The 26,860-nt window shown below is 37.8% G+C and overlaps 1 protein-coding gene across 1 annotated transcript in view; it reads left to right on the top strand.

Moving 5' to 3' along the window:
* Window positions 1-26,860, top strand: part of PIEZO2 (piezo type mechanosensitive ion channel component 2) — a 306,402-nt gene that overhangs the window by 57,443 nt on the left and 222,099 nt on the right. The window contains exon 2 of the mRNA XM_071554837.1: window positions 2,129-2,224. Coding sequence (XP_071410938.1) covers window positions 2,129-2,224 — 96 coding nt within the window. The remainder of the gene's footprint in view (window positions 1-2,128; window positions 2,225-26,860) is intronic.

Genomic DNA, 26,860 nt, shown 5'->3' with positions numbered 1-26,860 from the left:
ACAAAATATGCATTAGATTCTTTGAAAAGAAGAGCTTTGGGTATAGCAATGTTGCTGCTTGTTGTAATGGCCTGCAGATGTGGATACTTTCAGGAGAATACACTCACACTAGATTTTTAAAATGGAAAATAGAAGGCAAAATGGACAGAATAATTTAGTTCTTTAGAAACATTTGCATAGCACCAGTTGCAAGTTGCTGTGAAGCCCTTTTTAATTGGTGGCTCACATTCTTTTCAGTAATAGAACCGTGTAAGAGCAAATAATTGGATGACAGTAAAATTCAGAGACGTCTGTAATTATTTAAAAATATTGTTATTTTAAGGATAACTAGTGATTTTTGGCATTCTTAAATTTGTAATCTGAATATACTTCTTGTTTCTCAATTATTTACTGGTAATCCTTATTTGTAGTATAATGAAGTTGTTTGTAGCTTCTTAGAGATTGATTTATGCTTCCCTATATATATTGTGGAGAATGGTTTAATGAGTTTATATATGAGAAAAGTGTGTAAGTAACAATAGCTAACTTGTCCATCATTCTGAACAAAGTCTGTATAACTTGAATGCATCTTTTGCTAAACTTGAAGTATTTCAGAAGTTTACATAATTTTCCTTAAACTAAATAGAGACAGTTGAACTGCCTTACCTCTACTCCTGTATGCAGTTTGGGCACCACAGTCCAAGAAAGATGTAAAGTTATTAGAAAGTGTCCAAAGGAGGTCTATAAAGATGGTGGAGGGTCTAGAGGAGAAACCATACAAGCAGCAGCTGGTGTTACTTGGTTTGTTCAGCCTGGAGAAGAGGAGACTGAGAGGAGACCTTACAGCAGTGTGCAGCTTCCTCATGAAGGGAAGCAAAGGGTAGACACTTATCTCTTCTTTCTGGTGTCCAGTGACAAGACCTGAGGGAGTGGCCTGAAGTTGTGTCAGGGGAGGTTGAGGTTGGATATTAGGAAAAAGTTCTTCACCCAGTTTGGGCACTGGAACAGGCTCCCCAGGGAAGTGGTCTCAGCATAAAGCCTGACAGAGTTCAAGAAGCATTTGGACAATGCTCTCAGGCAAATGGTGTGATTCTTGGGGTGTCATGTGCAGTGCCAGGAGTTGAACTTTCATGATCCTTGTGGTTCCCTGCCAAATTAGGATATCCTGATTCCATTCAGAAGGACCTCAGCAGTTTAGAGAGATGGGCAGAGAAGAACTCTGTCCAAAGTTCAACAAAGGCAAATGAAGAGTCCTGCACCTGGGGAAGAATAACTCCATGCACCAGTACTGACTGGGGGCTGATGTGCTGGAAATTAGCTCTGTGGAGAAGGACCTGAGGGTCCTGGTGGACAAAAAGCTGTCCATGAGCCAGCAGTGTGCCCTTGTGGCCAATAAGTCCAATGGTATCCTGGGGTACATTAGGAAGAGCATTACCAGAAGATTGAGGGAGCTGATACTGCCATTCTACTCAGCCCTGTTGTGGCCACACCTGGAGTGCTGTGTCCAATTCTGGGCTCCTCGGTACAAGAGAGACGTAGAATTCCTGGAGTGGGTCCAGTGAAGGGCAAAAAAGATGATTAAGGAACTGGACCATCTCTTCTAGAGAGAGTTGGGCCTGTTTAACCTCAAGGAGAGATGTCTGAGAAGGGACCTCATCCATGTAACTAAGTATCTGAAGGGAGGGTGCCAAGAGCATGGAGCCAGGCTCTTCTTGGTGATGCCAAGGAATGGGACAAAGTGCAGTGGTCAGAAACTGACACACAGGAAGTTCTACCTAAATATGAGGAAGAACTTCATTGTGTGGGTGACACTGGGACAGATTGCCCATAGGGGCCGTGGAGTCTCCCTCACTGGAGGTATTCAAGAACCATCTAGACACATCCTGTGCCATGTTCTCTGGGATGACCCTGCTTAAGCAGGGACGTTGGACCAAATGACCAACTGTGATCCCTTCCAACTTTACCCATTCTGTGATTCTATGACTTATTTTAGGCATAAACTTAAATACTTGTGTAAAAATTGTTTAAATAAGTGATGAAAAGTTGGCAAGGTGAATGGTAAACTCAAATGGGAAATGCTTTGTGCTCTTGAATTTGATTATGTCAGACTGATTAAGCAATATGTTCTTATTCTTTTCTCTCATTGCAGCATGTGCTTTCCGTTACAATGGGCTCTCCTTTGTCTACCTCATCTACCTCCTGCTCATTCCTCTGTTTGCAGAACCCACAAAAACAACGATGCAAGGTAGGATGTTCATTACTTCATTCTTCAGAATTTGGGGTGGACAGAGTACATGTAAAAGCCTTGGTGTAGTAGAAGGTGAAGTCCTGAGCGTTTTCCTCTCATTAAGTGATCTAATTTGTAATATATAGTGTAAATTCCCTGACGCTGTAGTTTCACAATATGCTGACTTTGGTGCTGAAGGGCTCCCAACAACAATACTATTCTTGCTCCAAAGGGCCTCAAGACTGTCTGATAGCACTGCCAGGCATTCCTTTTTATGGCACTATTTCACCTGGAATATTGACATGGTCTGGGTGAAAAGTGAGCTTTCAGAACACTCTTGAAGTTGTCCTGTCATAGACTGTGCCCCTTGTCTGGATTTATAGTTAATTATGAGAATTAACTTTGGTTTCGGATTTTTCATTGAACTGTATTTCAGGTACTTATATAAACCATAACTGTCATCCTGACATTATACCACTACTTTACTAAAAATAACTCAAAAGGCTTACTTTCAGAGATGACAGTAACTACATAAGGCCTTCAAACATCTATGTATCACATACAGAGGTGTGACATTCTGACGTGTCTACTGCAAGAATATACTTCTGAAATGGTTTCTATCTTTATAGGCCTGAATAATATTTTCATAAATTAAATTATAAAATTTGATTGGTATATAATCATTAAATGGTTAGGGGTGGAAGGGACTTAAAACATACCTGGTTCCATGGGCATGGATGATCCGTGATGCCACTCAGTAGATCAGGTTACTGATCATCCAACCTGGCCTTGAATGCTTCCAGGGATGAGATACCCACAACTTCTCTGGACAACATGTTCCAGTGTTTCAGCACCTTCTGAGCAGATGATTTCTTCCTAACATCTGATCTAAACCTGCCCTCTTTTAGTTTAAAAGTATTGCCTGTTGTCCTGTCACTATCGGCCCGTATAACAAGTTGCTTTCCCTCATTTTTTGCAAGCCTGCTTAAGGTACTGGAAGGCTGCAAGGAGGTCTCCCTGGAGCCTTCTCTTTTCCAGCCTTAGCAGTCCTAGCTCTCTCAGCCTGTCTTTGTAGGAGAGCTTACAGCCTTCTGATCATCTTCATGGCCCTACTCTGGACCCTCTCTCTAACTGGTTTATGTCTTTCCTCTGCTAAAGACCCCAGATTTGGATGCAGCACTACATTTGGGTTATCGTGAGGGCAAAGTAGAGGGGCAGAATCTCCTCCCTCAACCTTCTGGCCATGTTGCTTTTGATACAGCCCAGAATGCAATTGGTTTTCTAGGCTGCAAACACATGCTGTTGGCTCATGTCCAGCTTTTCATCCATGAGAACCTCCAGGTCCTTCTCAGCATGGCTGCTCTCAATGAGTTCCTCTCCCAGTCTGTGCTCGTGCCTGGGATTGCCCTGACACAGCTGCAGCACCTTGCACTTGAACTTAATGAGGTTTTTGTGAGCTCAGTTCTCAAGTTTAGACAGGTCCCTCTGGATGGCATCCCATCCTTTTGTCATATCAACAGCACCACTCAGCTTTGTGTCATCTGCAAACTTGCTGAGGATGCACTCAATCTCCCTGTCTGTGTCATTGATGAAGATACTGAAGAGCACTGGTCTGAAGACAGAGCCCTTAGGGTAACCTTTTCTCACCAGTCTCCACCGAGACATAGAGCCATTGACCACAACTCTGTCTGCACCCATCCAGCCAATTCCCTACCCACTGAACTGTCCATTCATCAAATCCATGTCTCTCCAATTTGGAGATAGAACGTCATGTGGGGCCATGTGAAAGGCCTTACACAAGTCTAGGTAGATGACATCTGTTGATCTCCTGTTGTCAACTGCTACCATCACCCATCATAGAAGGCCACCCTGACACCTAAGCTAAAGGAAAAGAAGTGCAGAGAGTTGCACAAGGGTACTTTATTGTTAAATGTTATTCATAAATAGGATAGGATATGTTATAAATAAAGTCAGTTTTTCAAGAATTGCTTGGAGTGGGATAGATCTGAATTATACCTAATTGAGAATCTTCATGAATTGCAGTTGAAATATTTTGACAGAACTATAAAACAAGGCAAGGAAAGAGTGCTAATTTGAATGCTTTTAACATCTAGTCTGTTAGCTAGAGAGTTCATCTCTCTCACCCCTTAGTGAAGAAGCCATCTTCTCCAAGTATTACAGTACAGAAGTGGTAAAGGCTGGATTAGCATTTGTGCTTTATGCCTCAGTTCCTACACTCTGCTTCCCCAAACATTTTTCACACAGTTTCTACCAGTTAGTCTGTACTAACTCACGGTCTTTTGGCAGGTATCCATACCAACTGGGTGGGCTTAGTTTATGTTGACTGTGTTAGTATCCAGTGCAGCTAGGAAAAACAGACATGAAAAATAAATAAAGTCAGCATAAAAGGTGGGAAATCCTACTCTAGATAAGGTTGTCCATTCTTTTACTTGGGAAAGTTAAAAGGACAGTGTAAGAATGGAACATCAGTCCAGCGATGAGTTAGTGTTTCTCTTAAAAGTGCTGAATGTAGAGTTGAGAGGGAGGTGCTCCTTGGGAATTTGGTTCCAGCTTCTCAGATACTGTGCAATTACCCTGTTGGCTTTGTGTGATTTACTTTTGCTGCCCTTTCTGTGTGTGCCAGAAGAAGTGATTGACAGGATAAACAAAACTATTTTTTAGATACCAAGAGGGACAGTGGAGAGACATCCTAATTCTCTTCTTTTACAGTCTAAAATACTCTATTTGATCGAGACTAATTCCTGTGTGATTTGAAAGGGTCATCCAGTTCGCATAATGGATGGCAGCAATCTTTCCTCGGAGAAAATGATTTCTTAGGATTTTGGATGTTTTTTCCATATTGTGTGTCATATTGCATTACACTTCTGAATGTCGTGTGTTTGTGAGAATCAATTTCTTATATAAATTCTGTATTTCTGAGTGTAACCATTTTGCCACTGGCACCTTTTTTAATTGTGTGTGTATGTGTGTAGGTGTATCTTTCTAGAAAGGGATTTTTTATTTTTATGTGCAAAGGATGGAAAAGAAAGGGGAAATCTTAAAATTTTAGCAAAAACCAGCCAAACCACCAGTAATTCAGAGTCAAAAATGAAATGAAACAAAGTTTATTACAAAAAAACCCCACCAAACCAAAACCTAAAAAACAAAACATAATATGTGTTTATGTATTTCACTTGTATTTCCCCCCCTTTAATTTCTGTCACTCAAAGAATATTTTTGAATCTTCTGTTCTCTTTCTCTTTTATTCAAGTTCTTGTGTGGTTTTTTTTCCCCCTGAAATCTTGCTTCTTTTGATTGTCGTTTTATTCTTTTGAGTTTTCTAGTCTCCTTCCACTAAGCTTTTCTTTCCTTGTCTTTTCCTAACTGACTTAACTCCTCTGTCACAATCTCTGACCAACACTTCCATCTGTTTTTTCAGTTTACCACCTTGGACTTTTCAGTTACTGAATTTAGGAAACTTCTCTCCACCAGGCTTCAGGGTTTTACAGGCTGTAGAATTAGAAATTAATTTGGAATGGATGATGTCAGTCTAGATAAATTTAAATTTTGACAGAAACTTAAAAAGGTTAGAAACATTGATGGAAATTATACTCATCAAAATAGTTCAGATTAAAGCTTAATGAGTATTTCTTTTCTTCCCCCCTCCTTAAATATTTAATCTTCTTAAAGAATTCAATTATTAAGATAAAGTACTGTTAATCCTTAATCGTGGAGATATAAGGCACTGTCTCTTATGTTCTGATCTCATTATAAATTAAAATGTATGACTTGGTTACACTGGAAAGGGATGTGTTTTAAAACATGTTTAAAACATATTTCAGTTTTAAAAATCTTCATGATTTTGGGTAGTCTTGACTTTTGACTTATTCTTAGGTAGAGTTACTATATGTTTATGGGTTTTGAGAAGGGTTTCATCCACAGTTTACCCATGTAACTGCAAAGATGATTTGTTATTTTTTATTGAAAAATGATTTATTGCCTGTCATCCTTAAGTGATCAATAGGAAGTACTCCAGGCAATAATGGAGAGGCCGATTAAAGGAAGTAGGAGAACTCCTTGAGATATCTTTGAAACTACCGAGTTTCTTTGTACTAGCCCAAAGCATCACTATGAAGATATGTTTATAACTTAGAAAATGCTTTCCAGTAATAAAAAAAGAAAAAAAGGGGTTTCTACTGGACTGGGCATATTTTCTTGTGGAAACATGCTAGGCTGGTACTTAAACATCCTTTGGCTCAAAGCACTGCATCTCAGCTAGGTTTTACCACTCCTGATATTATAAAGTATTCTCTTGAGAGTGAACAGTGGAGCATGTTACTTATAGTCAGTGGGTCAAATCCAATAAGAAGTGCTTAATAATGGAAGTTTTAGCAATGTAAGAGTGAATATGAAGCAATAACTTTACATTTACCACCTTTATAAATCATCTTACATCTTAAGAGCCAGCAAACAATTTCTGTTATTGATACTCTGTGTTTTCTCACTATTTATTATCAAAACATTTTCTTATGAGATTAATTAAAACCCCTCCAACTAAGGAAAAGCGGAATTGCAAGAAGCTTTGCACCGACACTGTTGGGTACAAGAATACTGTATCTGTTTAAGTTGTTGTGTATGACAAAAAATACCTGTGTCTTTCTCACTGCTTTGTAATGCTGTTCCCAGATGGGATATGATGCTCTGAGAATATAGACTCCAGTGTCTGGGCTGTTTTACTTTTTGGCTTCCACAGAATAAATGGTAAGCAGGGATTCACAGTAAGTGGTTGATGAGATGATGTGTCATCCATTTTCAGTATCATGTGTTATATGAGTGCTGACAGTTTTTGGACCTGGGTTCGGCAGAAACTCAGCAGTGTGTTGATTGAAGACTTGCAAACAAAGCAAAGCCAACAGAGCTGTGACCAGAATGCAGAATTTAGGAGGAGAAAATGGCTTGTAATTTATTTTAACTTGCAACTAAGTAATTGATATGGGCTTTTTGTGTGGTTATCAATGACATAGGTCTTTGGAAAGATTCAAATGTAAAGAAGGGTAGTGGTTCTTGATACAGAGGGCAAAAATTCTTTAGAGTGTTTTGAAATAAGGTGTTTGCAATTAGACTGGTGTGGTGGGTTTTTTGTTGTTTTTTTTTTTTTTTTGTTTTGGTTTTGGTTTTTTTTTTTTTTGTATGGTCATGGAAATCCTAAGTGATAAGAGGAAATAGCCATTTTAAGGAGGGTTGACGATATCGTGAACCGTTTTAATTGTAGAACTGAGCATATTTATAGCTGCATTAGATTTTGCATTATTTAATTTATTCTAAAGCAGTATTTCCCCTTAGATATTGAATACTTTTTGGTTTAGGGAAAAAATCAGGTTTTGTTGAGCTGGAAGTGATTTCCTTATTTATTTTAATGTTTCAAGTTGATCCCAAGCCTATCCTCTACTCTGGTGATAGTCAGTTTGACTGAATATGTCATAGTTTAATTAATATTGTTTAATTTAACTCTGGCAGTGACTAAAAAACTAGAGCCAAAAGAAGGCTTCCTTTTTATCCCAAGGTATAGATAAATGCAAATTTATTTCATTGAGAAGTAATTTAGAGGCACAGAAAAGGAATTTTTGTTCTTGGCAGTAATTCTGAAAAATTTCATGCTTTTTTCTCCCTCAATTCATCAATCTACATGCAACACCTAAATAATAAAAATTTTACTTTATACAGCTTCTGAAGGTTACTTTTCTAACTTTGTGTCCTTTATTTTTTTTAATAATTGAAAATTAGTCAATTTTCTTCCTTTCCAGAAAGTATGTGTAAAATAAAACTTTTCATTTTTATATTTGGAAGGTGGAAGTGCAGAAATAGAAATCTAATCTAGAAACAATATGGTAGATGAGGTAAGTTTGCTGTGAGTTAGCAGTCCTCCTATCTAACATGACTAAAGTGTAAGGAGGGCTTTCTGTTCTGAGTTTGAGTGAGACAAGAGCAGAAATTGTGCTTTAAACCCAGCTGTGAAGTTGAGACTGACAAAAGTGCTTCTCAGATTGTTCTCGCATTCTCAGATTTGGGATCTGATGTAGGCTTGCTGTGGTTGTGAAAGGATTTTAAACTCGGAATGACCTTGTGGCATGTTTTTAAATTGAATTAAATAATGAAATTATGAAAATGTGTTTTACAAAATCATATAAAAATAGCAGCATCTTAGGCTGTAGAATATGATTGAATATGCATCATATAGTCCTGCAATCCTAATGCTGATTAGTGAGGTCTCAGATTTTGATGGAAAGATGGTGGTGCTGAGTGTGCGAGGAAAGCCAAACTTTAAGAATTTGTTCTCTACCTTTTGTTCTGAAACGTGAATTTCTCTGAGTTAAATTGCTTTCCATTTTTTTTTAGTGTGTTTCCTATGTAAGTGATTGAGTAGTCTTGGGGTTCTTCTTGTAGCTTTTAAATTTTTTTTTGTTCATTGGCATAATTGTATGATATTATGCACATCATTTGTTTTTGAGTGCAGAGGAATCCTGGTGTCAAGAGCTTGTAATAGAAGTTGATTGTTGGTTGTAAATCTTATAGCTTTTTTTTTAAATACATTGGAAGCAGTCTCATCTTTTAGACATTGACAAACAAAGTTTCCTTGAGCAGCCTTCTGCTCTCTGCTGTAGGTGTGACGGTGCTTTGGAGAGCCAGGCTGGATGATAGGAGTGTGCTAGTGTGAGATCCAACACTCACCCCCCTTCTGCTGCTCAGCCTGCACAGCACAGCAGCAAGCACGACCTTCCATGCAAGTCATGCCCTTTCTCCCACCCTATTTTCCCTGCAGCAGGAATGGATGAGTCCCAGTTCCCCAGTCAGGAGCAAAGTCTCATCGTGACAATTCTGAGATGTCTTGATAGAGCTCTGTCAAAAGCTGTATGATGTAGAAGTCAAAGGGAATTGAAAATGTTTACAATGGTGTGGCTTATTAGTTCTGTAAATCAGTAAACAGATTGTAGAGAAGTTGAGGGACTATTATTGAATCTACATCTACAGCAGAGTAATTTTGAAGTCAAAATTACATTTCAGGAAGGAGGTAAGAGGTTGATAAGATCTGGCTGGATTGAGGTAATATTAGAGGAGAAAATCAACACGCAATTGTTATGTTCTACTATAAATCAGGCTGAATGATCCTAATAACTGTACAGCCAAATCTTTCCCTAATGCAAACAACTTCTCTGACAATTACCGACTTGTGAAGAAGCAGTGTTTTTTTTAAATTTGGTTTGGAGGGACTAAGGACGTCAGAGAGAATTAGTCATCACTATTCTTGTGGTCCAAAATTAACAAAAAATAATCTTGAAGGTTTTCTTAACCTGAAGTGCAACATAAGTTTAGGGAAACTGGATAGTGACTGAAGATCTCAAGAATTTGGATGTGGTGGCATTTCCTACATAAAAATGCAAGGATCTTTCTAGAACTCCCATCTTAAGCACTGGTGGCTTTTAGGGGTGAACTCAAGACCTAATGTGCTGACTAACAACACCCACAAACAAAATTAAGAACAAACAGAGAGTTTGCAAGCAGTGAGTGAAAGGGGAATTATCTTAGAGGTCAAGAAATGTTCAGATGAAACCGAGTTTGCCAGAAGTCAAGCATAGTTAAACTCTGCAAAGGAAACAGAAACAAGGAATAAAAATGTGTTTATCTTTATAAAATATTAAAAAGCATGGCTGGCAATAAGGATGAAATAGGAATTAAATACCATCAGAGTATGTCCAGAATTTTAGAGACAGGAATGTGTACTTCAGTTTTGCATTGGGACAATACTGTTAAACACAGAGAAAAAGGCTGAAGTGCCTGCTGGGAAGGAGGTTGGAAAAAGAAAAACTATTGTGTGTGAGGAAGAAGTAGGAACCAAGTATAAATGCTGAAGTGTTGAAGACTGCATAATCTCCCTTCTAAAAGTGAGTTTTATATCCTAGCTTGAAGAATGAAAATATTAGCTCAAATACAGAAAAAAAAGGGGGGAAATGCTCTTGCATATGTACTCCTGTGAGCTTGTATTTTTTCAAATTTTGGAATATATTCGTAAAAGAATAAATGTCTTAAGGAAACTGGAGGAAAAAAAAGAGATTAAATGAAAATGTCTGTTCTAAAATGGGGCTGAGCTAAGCAATCTAGATAATACTTTGATAAGGTCAATTCAGACTGAGTCCTGATAAGGACTGTATGGACCCTCAAAGTTGCTAATGTACACAAGTAAGAAAGAAACAACACATCTCATATCTTAAAATAACTTTCCTGCTTTGTCATTCTGCAAAGGAAAATCGTTGTTCTGCATTCGGATTGGGGGATATTTGAGGAGAACAATTTCCTGGGTTCAATGAGGATTCTGCCACAACATTTAGGATACATGGGGGACCATTGCTGGTTTTCTAGGTTTCAGCTTCTAATAGACACAGTGAGCCTGAAGACCCATCTAATTTTAAAGTGGAATGTGATTCTTTTATGAACCAGAATACATTCTGTGATGGTGGGAAGTAGGATAACCCAACTGATGCCTCTAAACCCACCTTGTCCAAATAATGTACTCAATGTCTCCAGCAAAACTGTATGTAAACAGTAAGAGTCAGTTGGTTTGCAGAGGTTTTCTGTCCATGTGTAGAGTAATTTCAGGAGGGTTATTGTCTTATTTTACATTGGGCCAAATTAACAGTTTCTGGCTTGAAACTTTCTGGTGATTTGGTTAAGATTATGGACAATATTGGAAGACTTTGGAGCATTGATGTGGTCATCAGAACTGTTTTCAAGAGTTCAGGAGTCAAATGAACTGTAAGTTGTTTTAGATTTAAGAAGAATATAAAATACATTTTGGGCCTCCCTGTTCTCATTTGTAATACCAGTGTGTATTAAACAACTGTTTTATTATGCTGTCATAAAGAAAGAATACAAAAAGCCATTAAACTATTAGGTGTGTGTTTTGATTATTGTGACTGACCTGTAGGTGAGACGAATTCCATTAAATCATTGTACAGTTTTTTAAAAGCAGTGTAGCTGTTGATATTCACCCCACTGTTGTTGCCTTGTTTGGAGGAAATCACACTACAATAACTCATGCCCTGAATCTACTGCACTAGAGGATGTCTGAAGAAGCATTAAGTAGTGAGCCTTGAACTGTATTAGCCAGCAAGGCAGGTGATGGCACTAGCATGACTTCTCAAGGCAGTGTCTTGGCACCAGCTTTTTGCTATGAATTATTCTGTGGTAATACCAGAAATTTGTCCACTGAGGTAAACACTATTTCTTTAAAATTAATACATAAAGTGTATAATTTTTCTTCTGTTTTTTCCCTTCTCATACTCCCTCATTTTATTTCAAATAGGTTTTGGTCAGTAGGAGAGGTACTTGATTCATTCCTCAAGTTGAGTGCTGTAGTTTGCATAAATGTGGTACTCCACTCAGCCTGAATACTTCTCAGACCTTTACGGGCAAAGAGTGAATTCTGGATTTGGACCTCATGCCTGAAGATGGAACTCTGGTCTTATCATAGAGTCATTTATACTTGAACAGACATTTAGGATCATCGAATCCAAGTGTAGGAATAATACTGGTTCTTAGTCTCTTGTGCTTTTAGGGCACCTTATTGTCTATCTATCATCTGACTGGAAGGTGATTCTCCTTATTTCCCTGGTCTTTGCAGCACTAACTGGTCTCCACCATAGGCACAGTTGACAGGGAAGGTTTTCAAATTCTTTGGAACATGGTGGAAGAATGTCCCTTCTGCCTGCTGCCACCATTGTCTGAAACATAGGAGAGCTTCCAGGAGTTGAAATCACAGGGACTGAGTTTTCAGCAAGAAAATTGCTCATTTGCAAGTGCTCACAAAGCTTGGATTAAATTATTCATGATAATGCTTTTTGTGACTACTGTTTATATTTGAGTGACAGTTAATGTGAGTTGGACTTATTAGTAAAATAAATAAATAGCATTCAGCAGACTGTTCAGGGCTGAGAGAGGGCTGTGAGCACGTATGTGTGGAGCAGGAAGCAGTAACAAGATGCTGATTCATTTGTGTTTACATACCAAGAGCAGCATCTAATTCAATAAGCAAGAGGTTGTCCATCAAATATTTATTATGGAGGCCTTTTAAAAGTCCACACGAGCACCACTGGTCAGCTGGAGGACAGAAGTTTTTGGAGTGCATTTTTTTCATTCTAATGATGTATATGTGAGGGCTTATCCTGATATTTCAGTTGCATCTCATTGACATTATATGGAGAGTGAGACACCAGACATGTTTTAAATCAAGTGGGCTTTTTTTTCCACACAGAAGAATAAATTGTGCCCTTGTAGAAAGCACCTCTTTTACAGTTTAAAGATATTTAGCTGGTTGAATTTTGCTCACTGCTTTGATTTCTGCTACTTCCGTGGATCTGGTTTATTGCATCTGTCTTAACTAAAGAAATGTTTTCTGGGAAATAAATAGTTCCATGACAAAGATGTATTGTAGTGAGCAGCTGTTTCACTCTAATGGGAGCCTTAATTGAAAGGATTATTGCAGCAAAATGTTTCCTAGTTGTTTGTCTTGGATGATGTGGCTGAGAAGGATACAATATAGTAGCAAATTCTAAACAAGAATGATATCTGTTTTGCTTTCTGCTAGATCTTCAGGGTAGCTAAGCCTGAGGATCAGTCCACTCCCCTGGGACCAAATCTGCTGACCTTACTTAGGGAAAACTTCCACTAGCACTGGGAAATTTGCTTCTGTAAGCAGCGCAGGAAGTGCCCTGTAATATATTAAGAAACCAAGTAAGTCCATAAGAAACCAAACAAAGGGCATTTAAAAGCATTCCCATTGCTCTCAGAGAGAAGGAAGCAGAAAATTAATATGCACATGCTCTGTAATTAACATTTAAATTTTGGTCTTAATGTGATTTAGAGGGAGCTGTGAACTCTTGAAAAAGAAGCTGTTGGTGCAGATGCAGAACTAGGTGTGCAGTTTCTCATTAGTCAAATATTTCTGATCTGCCTCCGGATGAAGCAGGGAACTTTAAAACACATCCTTCTCCCTGCTAGCAGATTTGTTAACATCCTGTTCTAATTCAGAGCAGAGACCTGAATCTGATTCTCCTACATCCCAAGTGAGCTTGGCTATCAGGTTTTTGCTGTCCTTCCTCTTCTTCAAATTCCTCTCACTACATATTTAATTATTCTTATAAAATGGAGCTGCTAAAGTACTTGATGCCCTCCTGGCATCCCTGTAGTCCCTGCCCTCATATGAAGTATGAGAATTTCAAGATACTGAAAGTGTTCTTGTGTTGAGCTGTATGACAGTGCTGTGTAATGAGTCATGAATCTTGTGAAATAGTAGCCTTGACTTCATTGATACATAATCTCTTCGCACTGCCCTCTCCCATACCCTAACTTTCCATCTTTTGTAATGAAGTGATCATTGTCATCATTAAAGTCAGTACAAAGACAATAAATTTTGCTATGAAGACATTAAGAAACTCATTTAGGTGCAAAACACCAACTTGAATGTTCTTGTACATTTTAAGAGAACATGTAAGTCCACAGAGTGTCTTTTTTTATTCTTCTTTTAATGTTTTCACATGTGACATGCATGACAGTTGGGTGCTGTTTGTTGTAAGAAAAAACGAAGTGATACATTTAGTGTTTTTCCTACTTGAATAATAATTGAAATGCTTAGTAGATCTTCAGAAATCCTCACTTTTTCAGACCATTTCATTATAGTTTTGTTTCTCTCAACTTGGCCAGAAAATTAAGTTAAATCTCCTCTTCTGAAAGCTCTCAGTGAAGAGCTTTTCTCTTTTTCAGAACAAAAACCAGAAAGACAGGGAATGAGGTTTTCATCACAGCTGAACAACATTAATGAGTAAAACCAATCAGATTAGGCAAGTTTGTGCAAAGCCTTTTCAGAACTGAGGAAAATATTTTCAGCGTTTTATTGTTACTTTCACTCAGTTTGTGAAAAAAATTGATGGCAAAAAGTAGAAAGGGGAAAAATAAAACAGTAGGGGGGGAGAAAAGCTTGAAAATGAATGAAGAGACAAGAAAAATCCTAGAATTTTGTGTCCAAAACAACATATTTTTCTTTGCATTAAAAGTTGTTAAATCTATTTTAAAAGATGATTATTTTTGTTCGGGGTTGGTGGTTGCAAGGTCTGTACTGTCCATTTTGATTATGTGATGTGGTTCTTATTCAAGAATCTAAAGGAATTTATTCCTACCCTGTTTTCCCTCCCTTTTTATTAAGAGAGATACAAAAGGAGATATAGAAAAAATAATAGGGCACTTCAAGTCATACACAGAATGGTCATGTGTAAATGGAGTGGTAAAATAAACAGTAGCTACATCCTCCAATTTTTCCTTCTTTTTAAAACTCACTCCTTTGTAAAAAAATGAATGGGTCTGCAAGGAAACACAAGGTTAGTTAAACTTATCTTTTAAATCCTTTCTTTGTTCATTCATAAAATTCTGTGGCAAAGCTGCTGAGGTCATTGCCCTCCCATGTCTCACACAGAGCTCTAACAAATTCTGAGCCTGTTCTTAAATTGATATTTCTGGGTGCCCTGTGATTAAATTCTGGGAAATTACTAAACTGTGAGTCACGTCATAAAAACCAATTAGTGGTTGGTTGACAGTTTGTCTCCCAGTTGAAGCCTCCAAGTTTCTCCTGAAACCACATCAATATATAGGTTATTGCTGGCAAATGGCTTGAGTTTATTTTGTAGAAGAATGTTGTGCAAAGTCACAAAGTTTATGTTGGATACTGCTAACACTAAAACAGTTTTGTTTCAATGGAGCACACTGTCCCTTTTGGCATGATTTCACTTGTCCTACTGCATACTGAAGCATTGGGGTGAGTGGGGAAAATGAACTTTCAAAAAGAAAACGTTTTTTAAAAAGTTGTCTGCTATTGAGGTTTGATTTGTTTGTTGGAGTTCAGTTTTGATGCAGCTTTGTCCTTCAGCAGTTACTTTTTGACAAGATCAGAAGCTTGGTAGAGCAGTTCTTTCTGCAAGGTGGCACTGCTGTGTGTTCTCCTCCCTAGCTACTGTTGTGAGCTGTGTGCAGTTGCAGGGTTTCAAGGCAGTCCCTTTTTCGGACAAACAACAGGAAATACACTTCAGTGATACTTTGGGGTCACTCTGTTCTGGCACACTGTGAGCGGAACTCCGGACTAGGGAAAGAGGACTCTTGTCCCGGATGGACCTTTGACTTTTAGGTTAATGATACCATGACAGGTTTGAGTATAGATGGGCTTGATATTGGAGGTGGTATGCAAGTATTAGTTCTCTAGTGGGGTGACCTTGCAGTCTTAATATGTGCCTTTAAAAAAAGAAATAAGGCTAAAGAGGTTGCAGTAGGAAACACCTTTACAAGTGAAGAAATGGCAAATAAAGATTATAATGAACATTTGGGGGGTGCCGGAGGGAGAGTACTTTTTTTTTTTCTCCCCTTCCAGAAAGTTGGTGCTGTACTTCAATAATTACTAGTAGCATATTCTTGAGCATGGTACCTTTCTTTACAAAATTCAAAGCATGAAATGGACTAGTAGAATATTTTTAAAATTTCCTTCAGAAAAAAAAAATGCAAAGAACTTAGGGATTTCAGGGTTTAATTTTAGGTTTAAGACTTTAACTTTTAACTTTCCATTTGGTTTATAAATAATGTGTGTAAAAATACAATTTATACATAAATTATTAATGTATAGGTGAATATTTTTATTTTAAAAAATGCAGCATCCTCAGTTTATAGCCAGTGTTATAAAAAACATTGTTCTGAGTCATACCATTACTGTTACTAGAGCAAGTGCACTAACATGAGGGGCTGTGATGGCAAAGAGTTATGTAAACCTAAAGCTGATCATATGCCACCTAATGTCTCCCATCATGTAAGTTTATAACACAGAACAAAGTCTTCTTTAAAAGTACTTTGGTTTGGAATAGGCATGCTAAATGGTATTTTTCACATTAGCCATGAGAAAGTTATGTGCCTGTCTTTGCATTTAGTTTAGATCTTTTGCTTTCTGTTTCCAGCTACAGGCCTGCTTCAGTATAATCAGAAAGTGATAAACAGAAGCCTTCAGCAAGAAGTTTAGTCCATAGTGGGAGCATTTGCTTTAAAGTGGAAAACAGAATGTATTATTTTTTTTTCCTGGTACATATACTGACATCTGAGAAAAACTTCAAATTAGTTGCATTCAGACGCTGGTAATCGGAAAATGCACCCCTCATTCCATTTTCTCAGATCTTGGCTCTAATCTTTTATAATTGTAAGTCTTGAAAGCTGTAGTGTTATCAGACCATTGACTTAGTGAGCTTGCACTGGAGTGTGACAGTGTCTTAAACAGTTAAATGGCTAACTTGGGTCCTGAAGCCAGTCTGACTCTGGGCAAAATGCAGTGTGGGTCACTGCTACACTGCAGCTGCAACTTCTCTCTGAAATTTAACTGAACTGTTCTTCCAGTAGGCTGTTCTCTGCAGTACAGACACTCTCCGAGGCAGAGAGGGGTTGTCATTTGCCATTCATGTTGCATGGGAGCTAAGGAGAAAACCACACACTACAGTGCTTGGGAGAGCAGAGGATCTCTGTCTGTTGTTTTAGCTGTGAATCCCCAGCATACTCACTAAACTAAATAAGCTTGTAGAAATGGTCTCATTGTGATATGATCTCCAGCTCCTTACCTTAAGCAGGCCTTAATACAGTGTTTTGTTTTGCTTTGTCTGTTTTGCATGCTCTCGTCTAGAAGTGATAGAGCATTCCAGGGAGTGTAGTACAACCATCAGCACCACTATCAAAAAAATACCTGCACTTAGCCCTGTGTTTTTGCCGGAGTTGGTCCTATATATATATATATGCACATATATACATATAATATATTTTAGATTGGAAAAAACTCTAAGTTGTTATAGTTCATTATTTTTATCATAGAGTTATTAGAAAAATGTGTAAGGTGCTGTGTGGTCTCGTAGACCAATATACTTACTGCCACAGACAGTTTACTAACAAGATATTGTTGAAGTCATCAAGTTTATCACTTAGAAAGGGTGCTTTTTGTAGCTTAGGTGCTTCCAACTGAATGTTTATAGATGGTGTGCGTTTCAAATTTTAAATTGTTTGCATCGAGTGACCCATAGGAAAGGCACAAGATGAGGATTATTTCTGTAAAGTCATCACAGTCTGAAAAGTTCTTCCACTGAAAATCACAAACGTGCAACCACGTGACAAAAGGGAAGATAGAAAGTGCTTTGAATTTCTCTTGCAGGGGCTGTTTTGTTTCTTGCATTGAGTCACTTTGCATATTTTACAGTGGGTCTTCTGATTGGGAGGTTTGTCTTGGTCAGTTTTAGTCTCTTATTCTAAGTAAAAAAAAAAAATAGAATCAAACTGAAGTCCTATGTAAACACTTTGAGACCAGTAGCAAAAGTTAAGGATGCTTGCAGTCCACTGATGTTTAGAATATGTGTTTTTACTGGTCACAAACCAAGCCTCGCATGTTTGTCTTGGTTCATAAGATTCTCCTGTTAATAAAAAAGAAAAAAAAAAAAGAAAATGAAACCTAGTCTCAGTAGGAGATTCAGTTTTGTTTTTAATATTAGCAGTTTCTCTGCTTAGTAAAAAAGAAATAATTTGTCTCTGTTTGCAAGATAAATGTTAAGGAAATGCTGAATAAAACAACAAATTCTCTGTCTTCTTCACAGCCACATTCATTATAAAAGTATTTCTTGTGATGCAGCTTGGACAAGTATCTTTGAGCTGAGTGCTTTGGGTTCCAAAGTGCATCTCTGTAGGGTAGGACAAGCCAGGTCTATCCCTTTGTGCTCCTTTCTCCATGCAGTGTGTGGTCTGAGAAGATGTCTGTGCTGCAGACTGGGGAGGGAGAGCACCTTTAGGGCTGTGACAGAAGGGTGGTGAGGTCTCAGGACATCTTGTATTCCCCATTGCTCCCTGCTAAAAACTGCTTACATTCAAATGGGTGCAGCTTCTGCAGTTTTGCCTTGGCCATCGGTGCCTCTGGTGCTGCAGTAATTAGCACTGCAGTAAAATCATAGCCATTTAGTGGAAATTCATCTCACCCAGCCCCATGACCTCTTCTGTGCTGTGGGGCTGATCATCAGGTTACAGAAATATCTGGCTTCAAGAGATTTTTATGTGAATACCTTCTTTTTTTGATTTTTTTTAATTTTGGTTATAAAAATTTCCACAGGCTATAAAAGCAATATGAAAGTATTTCATTATGCATATTTGGTACTGTGTCTTCTGTGGTGTATAATTTGTGACTGAGTCTGGTTTCAGTAAATTGTACTTACTCTGCCATTTGGGCTCATACAAATAAAGTAATGTAAACAATGGAGCTGAACTCTATGAGTCAGACTTTTGTTGTGGACTGCTCATAACAAGCACATGCAGCCTTGTTGTCAAAACCTGCCCTGTAGTAACAATTTGTCTCACAAATAAACATAGTGATATATACCTGCCACCATTCACTAACGTAAACATGATCCTGGAATTCTACCAAAACACTCTTCTATTTGTAGGTGATTGGCCAGGAAACATCAGAAGTTTTTTGATTTATGTGCATTCTTTACTATATCCCTACTAGTGAGGAGGCACTATCCTATATTTCAAAACTGTTTCTAATTTCATGTGCTCTTTCATGACAATAAATTGTACCATGATGGGGATGAAGGTTAGCTTGTGGGTATCACCTTGAATTTGGTCACTCTCATAGCCCTGAAACACGAAAGTAGGGAAGACTATGTTTGAAGCCTGATGGGTCGGTTGCCATAGAAGAAATAGTCTTGACATTTTAAAGCACTCTTCTGGAGCTTCAGGTATTTTTCTTTTCCTTTCTTTTTTTTTTCTTTTTTTTTCTTTCTTTTTTTTTTTTTTTTTAAATCTGTAGATCAGCTGTATTAGCTGTTCTTCATGACCTTAACGAACAACCAGAAGGAGGTTGAAAAGATTCTTCAGAAGCATTCAGAGGCTTGATATATTTTTTACAATTCATTGAAAGTGTTGCCATTGCCTCCAGATAGTACAGAGTCAGGCAGATCATAAGTAAGTTGAAATAGAAATGCCTTAAAAAAATGCACTTTAAGATAACAAAACAAGGCAAGTTTTTGTAAGGCATTACAGTCCAAAGAGTTTTCTTGATTTATATTTGTAGAGGCTCTGACCCCATACCACACAGTACCGTCTCCTGTGTTCTTTGCTTTGTTTGTCCATCCATGGAACATTTCAATGCTGGTGATATTTCTTTGTCATTTCATTCCATAAGAAATTCTGTGTACTGTCTTGGATCTAGGAGCTGCTATAATTTCTCTCCAGACTTGTAGAAAGGGACAGAAACTTGCAGTTCCTGAGGAAAGGAGTAGGCTTAACGAATCTACAGCTAACATTAATGCCACATTTATTTTGTCTGAGGCAGTAGTAGGCATTGTGGTAAAGCATTTCTAAAACTAGAAGCAAAGACCTCAAAGTTCTGCCTACTCCTGAATAAAATAACTATTATTATCATCTTCTGCAATGGCATAGCCCCCAGTTCAGTGAGTAGGTGATTTTGAAAAAGGCATCTAAGTTTTGAAAACCATGGGATTTGCCTGCCAATTCACAATTTCAAGTATTGCTGCAATACCCCAGAATCAGATCTTTCGGTTAGAGCTGTTTTGTGTGCACACATGCATGTAGAGCTGTGGAAAAGGAGTTTGAGGCTTGGGGAAATTCCCTTCTCTGCTTTCTGCCTTACTCTCCATACTCTTACTTTTGTACAGCATCAGGTAATGCAGAGGTAGCTTAGGCTGTTATCTCTGTTAACAGCACTGCAAAGGGAGCTGTTGCTGATGTAATGCACACAGAACTTTGGTAGACTCCCTAATGCAATGTTCAGGCTCTGCCTCTGTCTTTATCACAGTTTCTGTTGTTTGCAGCACTGTGGGTTTTAGTTAAAGCTGTTTTGCTGATAACTTTACTCAGTGGCTTGTTCACATCCTCATACAGTTTCTTGATGTGAATATTCTGGGCCCTACTTATTGATATCACTTAAATAAAGCTCTTATGGACAGTTTTCAGTATGTCATTAAGAATTTAATAACCTCTAGGCTGAGGAGATTTTTATTCCAAAAAACCACAAAGAAATGGTATTAACTGTAGCTATTAATTCTTGAGGACAAGGAAGGATGCTATACAACTTTGTGAGAGATCACTGAGTCCATGCTGTCTTCCTAACTGAGCAATTAAGTTTTTTTAACATTTTGACTGTGATAAGAACTCACTTGAAAAATAAGTTGCTGATCTGAGTAGGTTTGTTGTTTTGTTTTGGGTTTTTTTTCTGTAATTATTTCAGCAGAGAATTTCTTTATAGTGAACTCAAACAAAAATATTTAAGTGGAATTTTTTAGTAAATTTCATGGTACATATATTGCAGTTGTTTAGCACTTCCTTGATTGTTTGACATAGGCCAAATTTATCCTTGCTAACCAAAATGTATTCTGTTACCCTAAATAACCTGGAATCATGATCGTTTTGTTTCTGGTGTGGTGATGATAAGTAAGGAATGAATTTTTGAGTAGAGGGCTAGAAGTTTCCCTTGGTTTTGGCTCACAGGAAAGGCAGTTCATTCAGTGTGTCCAGCTTCTGTGCCTGTGAGCTTGTAATTCTTATCTACTTGATAAATAGTATTGAGAAATTTAATTTCGTGCAGCCACGTTTAAACCTGCTAATTTAGGTGCCTAAGTTTAGAGACTGGTCTCACACCACTAACCACTGTCTGAGTTTTATCTGTGTATGAATGTGCTCCTGACGTTGGGGAGCCAAAGAATGATGAGAGCAGGTGAGTGTAATGTCAACTGGGTGTAAACAGGCAGTCTCTCTAAAATTATTTGTGTATTTTTTCTGGTTCTCCTCAGAAAAAAATAGCAAACACTGGGGGAAAAGAAAAAAAGTTCACTGAAAAGCCTGCAAAATCTAACACTATGGGAGAGTGAATTTAGTGTTTTTATTTCCATGCTTTGAGGCTGCATGCGCTTGGAGCCTAAGTCAAAAGAAAAGATAATTGCCATTTTGCAAATCTATTTTTCAAGGGCTATTAATTTGCATGTATCTTTCTTATGTGGGTCTAGATTATTTTTTTCATATTGCCTGTAGAAAAATCTGTGTGTTAAATGGGACAGTTTGATGTTCCAGTGTTTTATTCCATGAGAAATAGTTTTCTCAGACAATATGCCAGGTGTAGGGACTCAGAAAAGTGCTTTGGGATTAGGGGCTATGTAATAAAAATGAGGGCCTGGTGCACGTTGGTAAAAGAACTGAAGTGAAGTATCTGGATGATTCTTTAGTCACTTATTTAAAAATCTGTGAGGCCTGATATCTATCAAATGCTTCCACATGTGTTGAATATGGCATATAAAGAAGTTTACGGGGCATAACAAATTGCACTGTACTGACAACAACTGGCAACAAATCTATTGACAGTTCGATGTCTGCTAAATAATTATGTGCATGCAGACATCTCTGTTATGGTGTGTTCCTAATCCATAATCAGAATAATCTTTGTAGAAAAAAGCAATACATAGGAAACCTGTCAGGTTTCTATTACCAGGCTTTTTAGCAAGGCTTTTATGTTTTTGGACAAAAACTGAGCAATTGACATTCAAGGTGAAAACAGTAGGATTTTGGCTTTTCAGTGAAAAGTGTCCTGAAGAAAGCAGACACTTTCCATGAAAAAAATTCATTTCTACATGAAAATTTTATTAGAAAACAGGCATCGGCAGAAATATTTTAGGCAGTATTACTACTCTAGCAGAGCTGTACATAGATGGATCAATGTTGGTATTATTTTATATGAAGACTGTGGTGTACATTTCTTCTATGTATTTTTAGTTCCTGTCCATGTGCTTGACAGAAGAACGCTTACTTTACGTCTCACAGGTGAAACCAAAGCTGATGTAATTTATGAGAAAAGCTGTGTAAGCGTATGTGCTTGATGAGGATCAATATCTAAAAGAGCTGAAAACTGTCCTATATCAAGCTGGACACTGGTTATGTCTGTGCTGCAGGAAAATGGATTTCATGAGGTACCCCTTCAGCCTTACCCTCAGTCGTACAGCCTGGGAAATCTATTAGAGCCTGTTACAGCTTCTTCTTCCTCTCCCATCCTCCCATCCTCTTCTTCCTCTCCCATCCTCATATGTGGATTTTTTTCTGAAGGAAAAAAAGGGAGTGTGACAAAGCCAGCACTTGCTTTGCACTGTAGGCACAGCTCCTGGAGCACAAGAGAGTGAAGGGCTGTTAGGAAGCTCAATCTGTCTGTACAGAATAGTTTGCCATGAACAAAACTGCATAAATGGAGAAAGCATGGAAGGAAATCTACTTTCTTGTCCCCATAGGATCCTCAAGGGTTAGGAAAGGTGAGAATGGAGTTGAAAATGACCCTTGCGTAGTAGTTTGTAGCTAGTCTCCTGGAGCTTGAGTCTGGCTCCTCTGGACCAGCTGGTGAGTGGTAGGTTAAGGCTGGCCAGTGAGTATAGCCAAAATATACCTCCAGGGAATGCTCGGTCTGGTGAGTGAAATGACCATAATCCAATCATTTAGGTTAATTTACCTTCTATTGTTAAGTGTGTGTATGTTGTTAGCACTGTAAAGTAGTATTTATAATCCTTAAATTGAGTTGTCTTTGTTCTTCTTCTATGTAATTAATCCCGTGAGTCTTGTTTGAAGAAAAGAGATGATATTTAAAATGATTACTGAGACTATGATGTCCAGTGCTCTTGGTGGACAGCTCTTCACCCTGGTATTTGGATCATGTCTAAATCTACTTGGTGGTTGTGGAGCAGTTGGGAGTGGGGGGTGACCCCTTTTAAAAAAATCTTTTCCCTATATTATAACCTTTTGCATATTATTTAATTGTTCCCTTTTTTCTCCATGATGCTCTGGGATGAAAATTGTGCAGAAGGATCTCATTTGTCTTGCCTTCCCTTTTTCAGAATTTGCATATTGGCAGAGATGATCTAGTGAAAGATGTCCCTGCCCATGGCAGTGGGGTTGGAATGAGGCTATCTTAAGAGTCCTTTCCAACCCATGCCATTCTATGGTTCCATGACCCTAGTCAGAAAATACAACTTCAGTGTTGGGGTTTTTTTAACCTTGTTCATGCATCTTAATATACTGCATTGCTTGGTGTACATCTGCATTTATCACTTGTGAACCAAGACAGGGAGAGAGATCTTCTATTTTTTCCCTTTTCTCCCTTCTTTTCCCTTCTTTTTTTTATTAGTGATGCCCTAGCTGTTCAGCAGCAGGATGTCTAAGGCCTTAATTAATTTCTACTTCTCTGTGGCAGCAAGTTTGAAAACTCTGAATTGCATGGGGCAATGCCACATGAAAAGCAGACTGATGAGATGTGCCTGATTTAACGGTGGGGGAAACTGGGAAGAATGAGCACTTCATGTATGTACAAACAGGCATTAACCTGTATTGCAATTGTGGGAATGCTCAATACACCCTATTGTTACCAGGATAGAAACAGATACAGTAACCACAACAGAAAGGAATTGCTTTCTGGCTTTAATTTTGAGGAGTTTACTCCAAGTCTTGACCTGGTGATTTGAACATGCATTTTGTAAAGTCAAGCTGTGTGCAGTATGTATTGCTGGCCCCTTCAGGCATTTCATATGCATGTGGTGCAGTGTTACAGGACCTGGCCTATTTTTCAGAGCCAATTTCTATATACTCAGCTGGCAGTGAACAAAAAAATGTGCTTTGGCAGAATGGATTTTGGCTTAGGCTTTCTGAAGTCCCAGAATTTCAACTCTTGGAGTTGTAACAAAAAATGTTTAATTAAACTGGCAGCTTAGACCAATAAATGTTTAAGCTAATTTTAAAAGAAAAACTTAATTGCCATGTAGAAGAGGTATAGCTCTTACATGTCTTTTCCTTACTGAAGGAGCAGTTGTTTTCACAGCAGTCTGTTTGGAAGCAGTGGGGTGGAGTTGGAGATCAAAGGGGCAGAAAAGCTGAGCGGTGGATAGGTCAGAGACACTGTGCTTCAGCTACTGCACATCTTACAGTGTTATTTCATAATAATTTTTAAATAGGAGGTGGTTTGTGTGTGGGAGGGAGTAGAGAGAAAGCTAGAGGCCAGTTAGTTTTAAAGGCCAAATTTGGGGTTATCGTGTGTCTTCCACAGTACTTGAATGTAACCTTAGTAAGGAGGTGAGTTTAGAATAAAAAAGTTACACCAAGTTCCTGAAAGTTATTAAAAATCAGTGGGCAATTCTCTTTTAAGTATGACCATTAGTCCTTTTTTATCTAATTAAATGTATTGGCCAGATTTCAAGTTTGACAATTACAACTTACGAAGAACTGCAAAGAAGGGTCAATACGAACTCAAGAAAAAGAGGTCTGAGGAATCTGGTGATACATAGCATTTTTCTTTGAATATTATCTACTGGCAACTTGTCAATTAGTGGAATATTCATATGTTCTTAAACTTATAATTTATAGGGCACTCTAGATTTATTTATGTTGATTTTATTGCTGCAGAATTTCCTCACTGAGATTTAGTTGATCTGGCATTTTCTAACTCTGACATCAACCACTGTGTAGTTTTGCTTTGTTTTACAAGATTACTGTTGTATTCTGTTCTGCAGGCAATTGCATTTCAGCTGGGGGGAAACAGCTCCAGATCAGGAGGCTTTGTAAGATCTTCATAAAAGTTTGAGATACTTGAGTAAGATACTATACACAGCATTGGGATTTATATTAATAACATGATTTCAATTAAGAAAGTTTTTCACATTAAGAAAAACTTAGTCATTAATGCTTTTAATAATACATTAGTTTAGTTTGTGATACTTAGTTTTACAAAAAACTCACTGGAGATGAGTCTAACCCCTTAAACTCTCAACTATGAAGTCACTGGCTTGAATCCCCACTTCAAACCCCACACTATAGTTTGACTCCAAAGCAACTCCAAAACAAAGACCTTGTTTTGTGATTTAAATCTGTAAATGCACATGTGAGCACTCTGATTTCATGTCTGAGAGGTTTATTTTGGATTGCTCTGAACAGATTGAGAACTTTACTGCTAAGCTGCAAGACATTTTCAAATTAGTTAACCATGCCCATACAGAAGTTTTAGGTGCTATAACTCTTTCGATTTTAGTTTGTTTTTTTTTTGCTTATTTTGTTTGTTTGTTTTTTGCAGGTTTTCTGTGTAGATAGTGCTCTGATGAGTATTTGCTCATCTTTGAGGAAGACAGTGAACCCTTTGCAAATTAAGTGAAATATTTGGAGTGACAGAATATGCCCTTGCTATTCAAATGGACAGGCACTGAAAATATACCAAGGAGTCTGTTTGAAAGGTCAGAAGAGACTGTGTAAAGTGTAGAAACATGTTATTTTTGTGCACAGTCTTTATTCTAACCTATGTTTAAAGGTGGGTGAAAGCAGTGAAAGCTTTTAGTTTTGGCAGTGTCAAGAGTTTTCTTAAAATTATTGGCCAACATGGGCAGCTTTGCATTCCTTTCTGTTATCCCTCGGCCACCCTCTGCTTCTGCCTCTGCAATGGGAAGACTATACCAAAATCAGGATTTCAGTTCATCTGATTTGTCTGTAAAATGTGCAAATCAGCTGCTAATTTTGAGTGTTATATTGACTTAATGATAAGAAGTAATTATGCTAAAGGACTAGATCAGGGTAAGCCAAATAAAAATGTTATTACTGGAAGTAGTTTTGGGAAGACTGTTGCATCAGCAAAGGAATTGTAACCTGATAATAGCAGTCTGTGTTTTAAACCATTAACTCCTAGAACAGTTACAAGGTCAAGGCAAAGTATTGAAATCCCCATTAAAAATATATCCAATATCCTAAAAGACTGATTGGAATACAGGACAAGCCAAAGACTGACTGATTTATTATTGGCTTTGGCTTTTGTGTTGGGGTTTTGTTTTCTTTCTTGGTTTTTGGGTTTTACTTACCAGATCCTGATATTAATGCAATAATAGTCTTCTGAAAACAAGTATTTCCTGGTGGAAAGCTGATATTAATAAAATGAGCCAGACAGTACATAGCTGCAAGCATCAGAAAGACTTTAAAATGCTGTTTTATCATTTGTAAAACTGTTTAATTAGATTGTTAAGAATCTAGAAGTACTGTTATAGAGCAACAGATAGGTAATTCTCCTTCCTGTGTTGCGATGGTACAGGCCATGGTCACTTGCAACAATCTAAAATACTTGGATTTTTTTTTTCAGAAATTTCTTGCTACCACTAGTGTCTTGGTCAGTGTTTCCACCAGTTTCTTCACTTACCTGTTACTTAAACTTCTCTTCAATTATATGGTATCTGACCTCAGCAGTAAATAAACACCATGTTAGGTAGATCATGGTTAGGAGGTTCATGATAATCTCTCCTCATACATTCTCATAAAAGCTAAGGGTCGAAGTTGTTCCATTTCCTTTTATTGAGAGCATTAGAAGGTCTCATGGAATAAGATCTTTTATTGTACTGCCTGGAAAATACTTGGCTTGACTGTTCATAAGCAAGCTATCTCTGCATTGAGATACACATCCAAGAGAATGTATTCCTAAAGAAATATATTCATAAAGAAAAATCTCCATGTTGTAAGGATTGGGTCAGTTTTGGCTAGATG

Source organism: Pithys albifrons, chromosome 4 (genome assembly GCF_047495875.1).
Source record: "Pithys albifrons albifrons isolate INPA30051 chromosome 4, PitAlb_v1, whole genome shotgun sequence".
NCBI classification, from domain to species: domain Eukaryota; kingdom Metazoa; phylum Chordata; class Aves; order Passeriformes; family Thamnophilidae; genus Pithys; species Pithys albifrons.
This window is presented reverse-complemented; position numbering and strand designations above follow the sequence as displayed.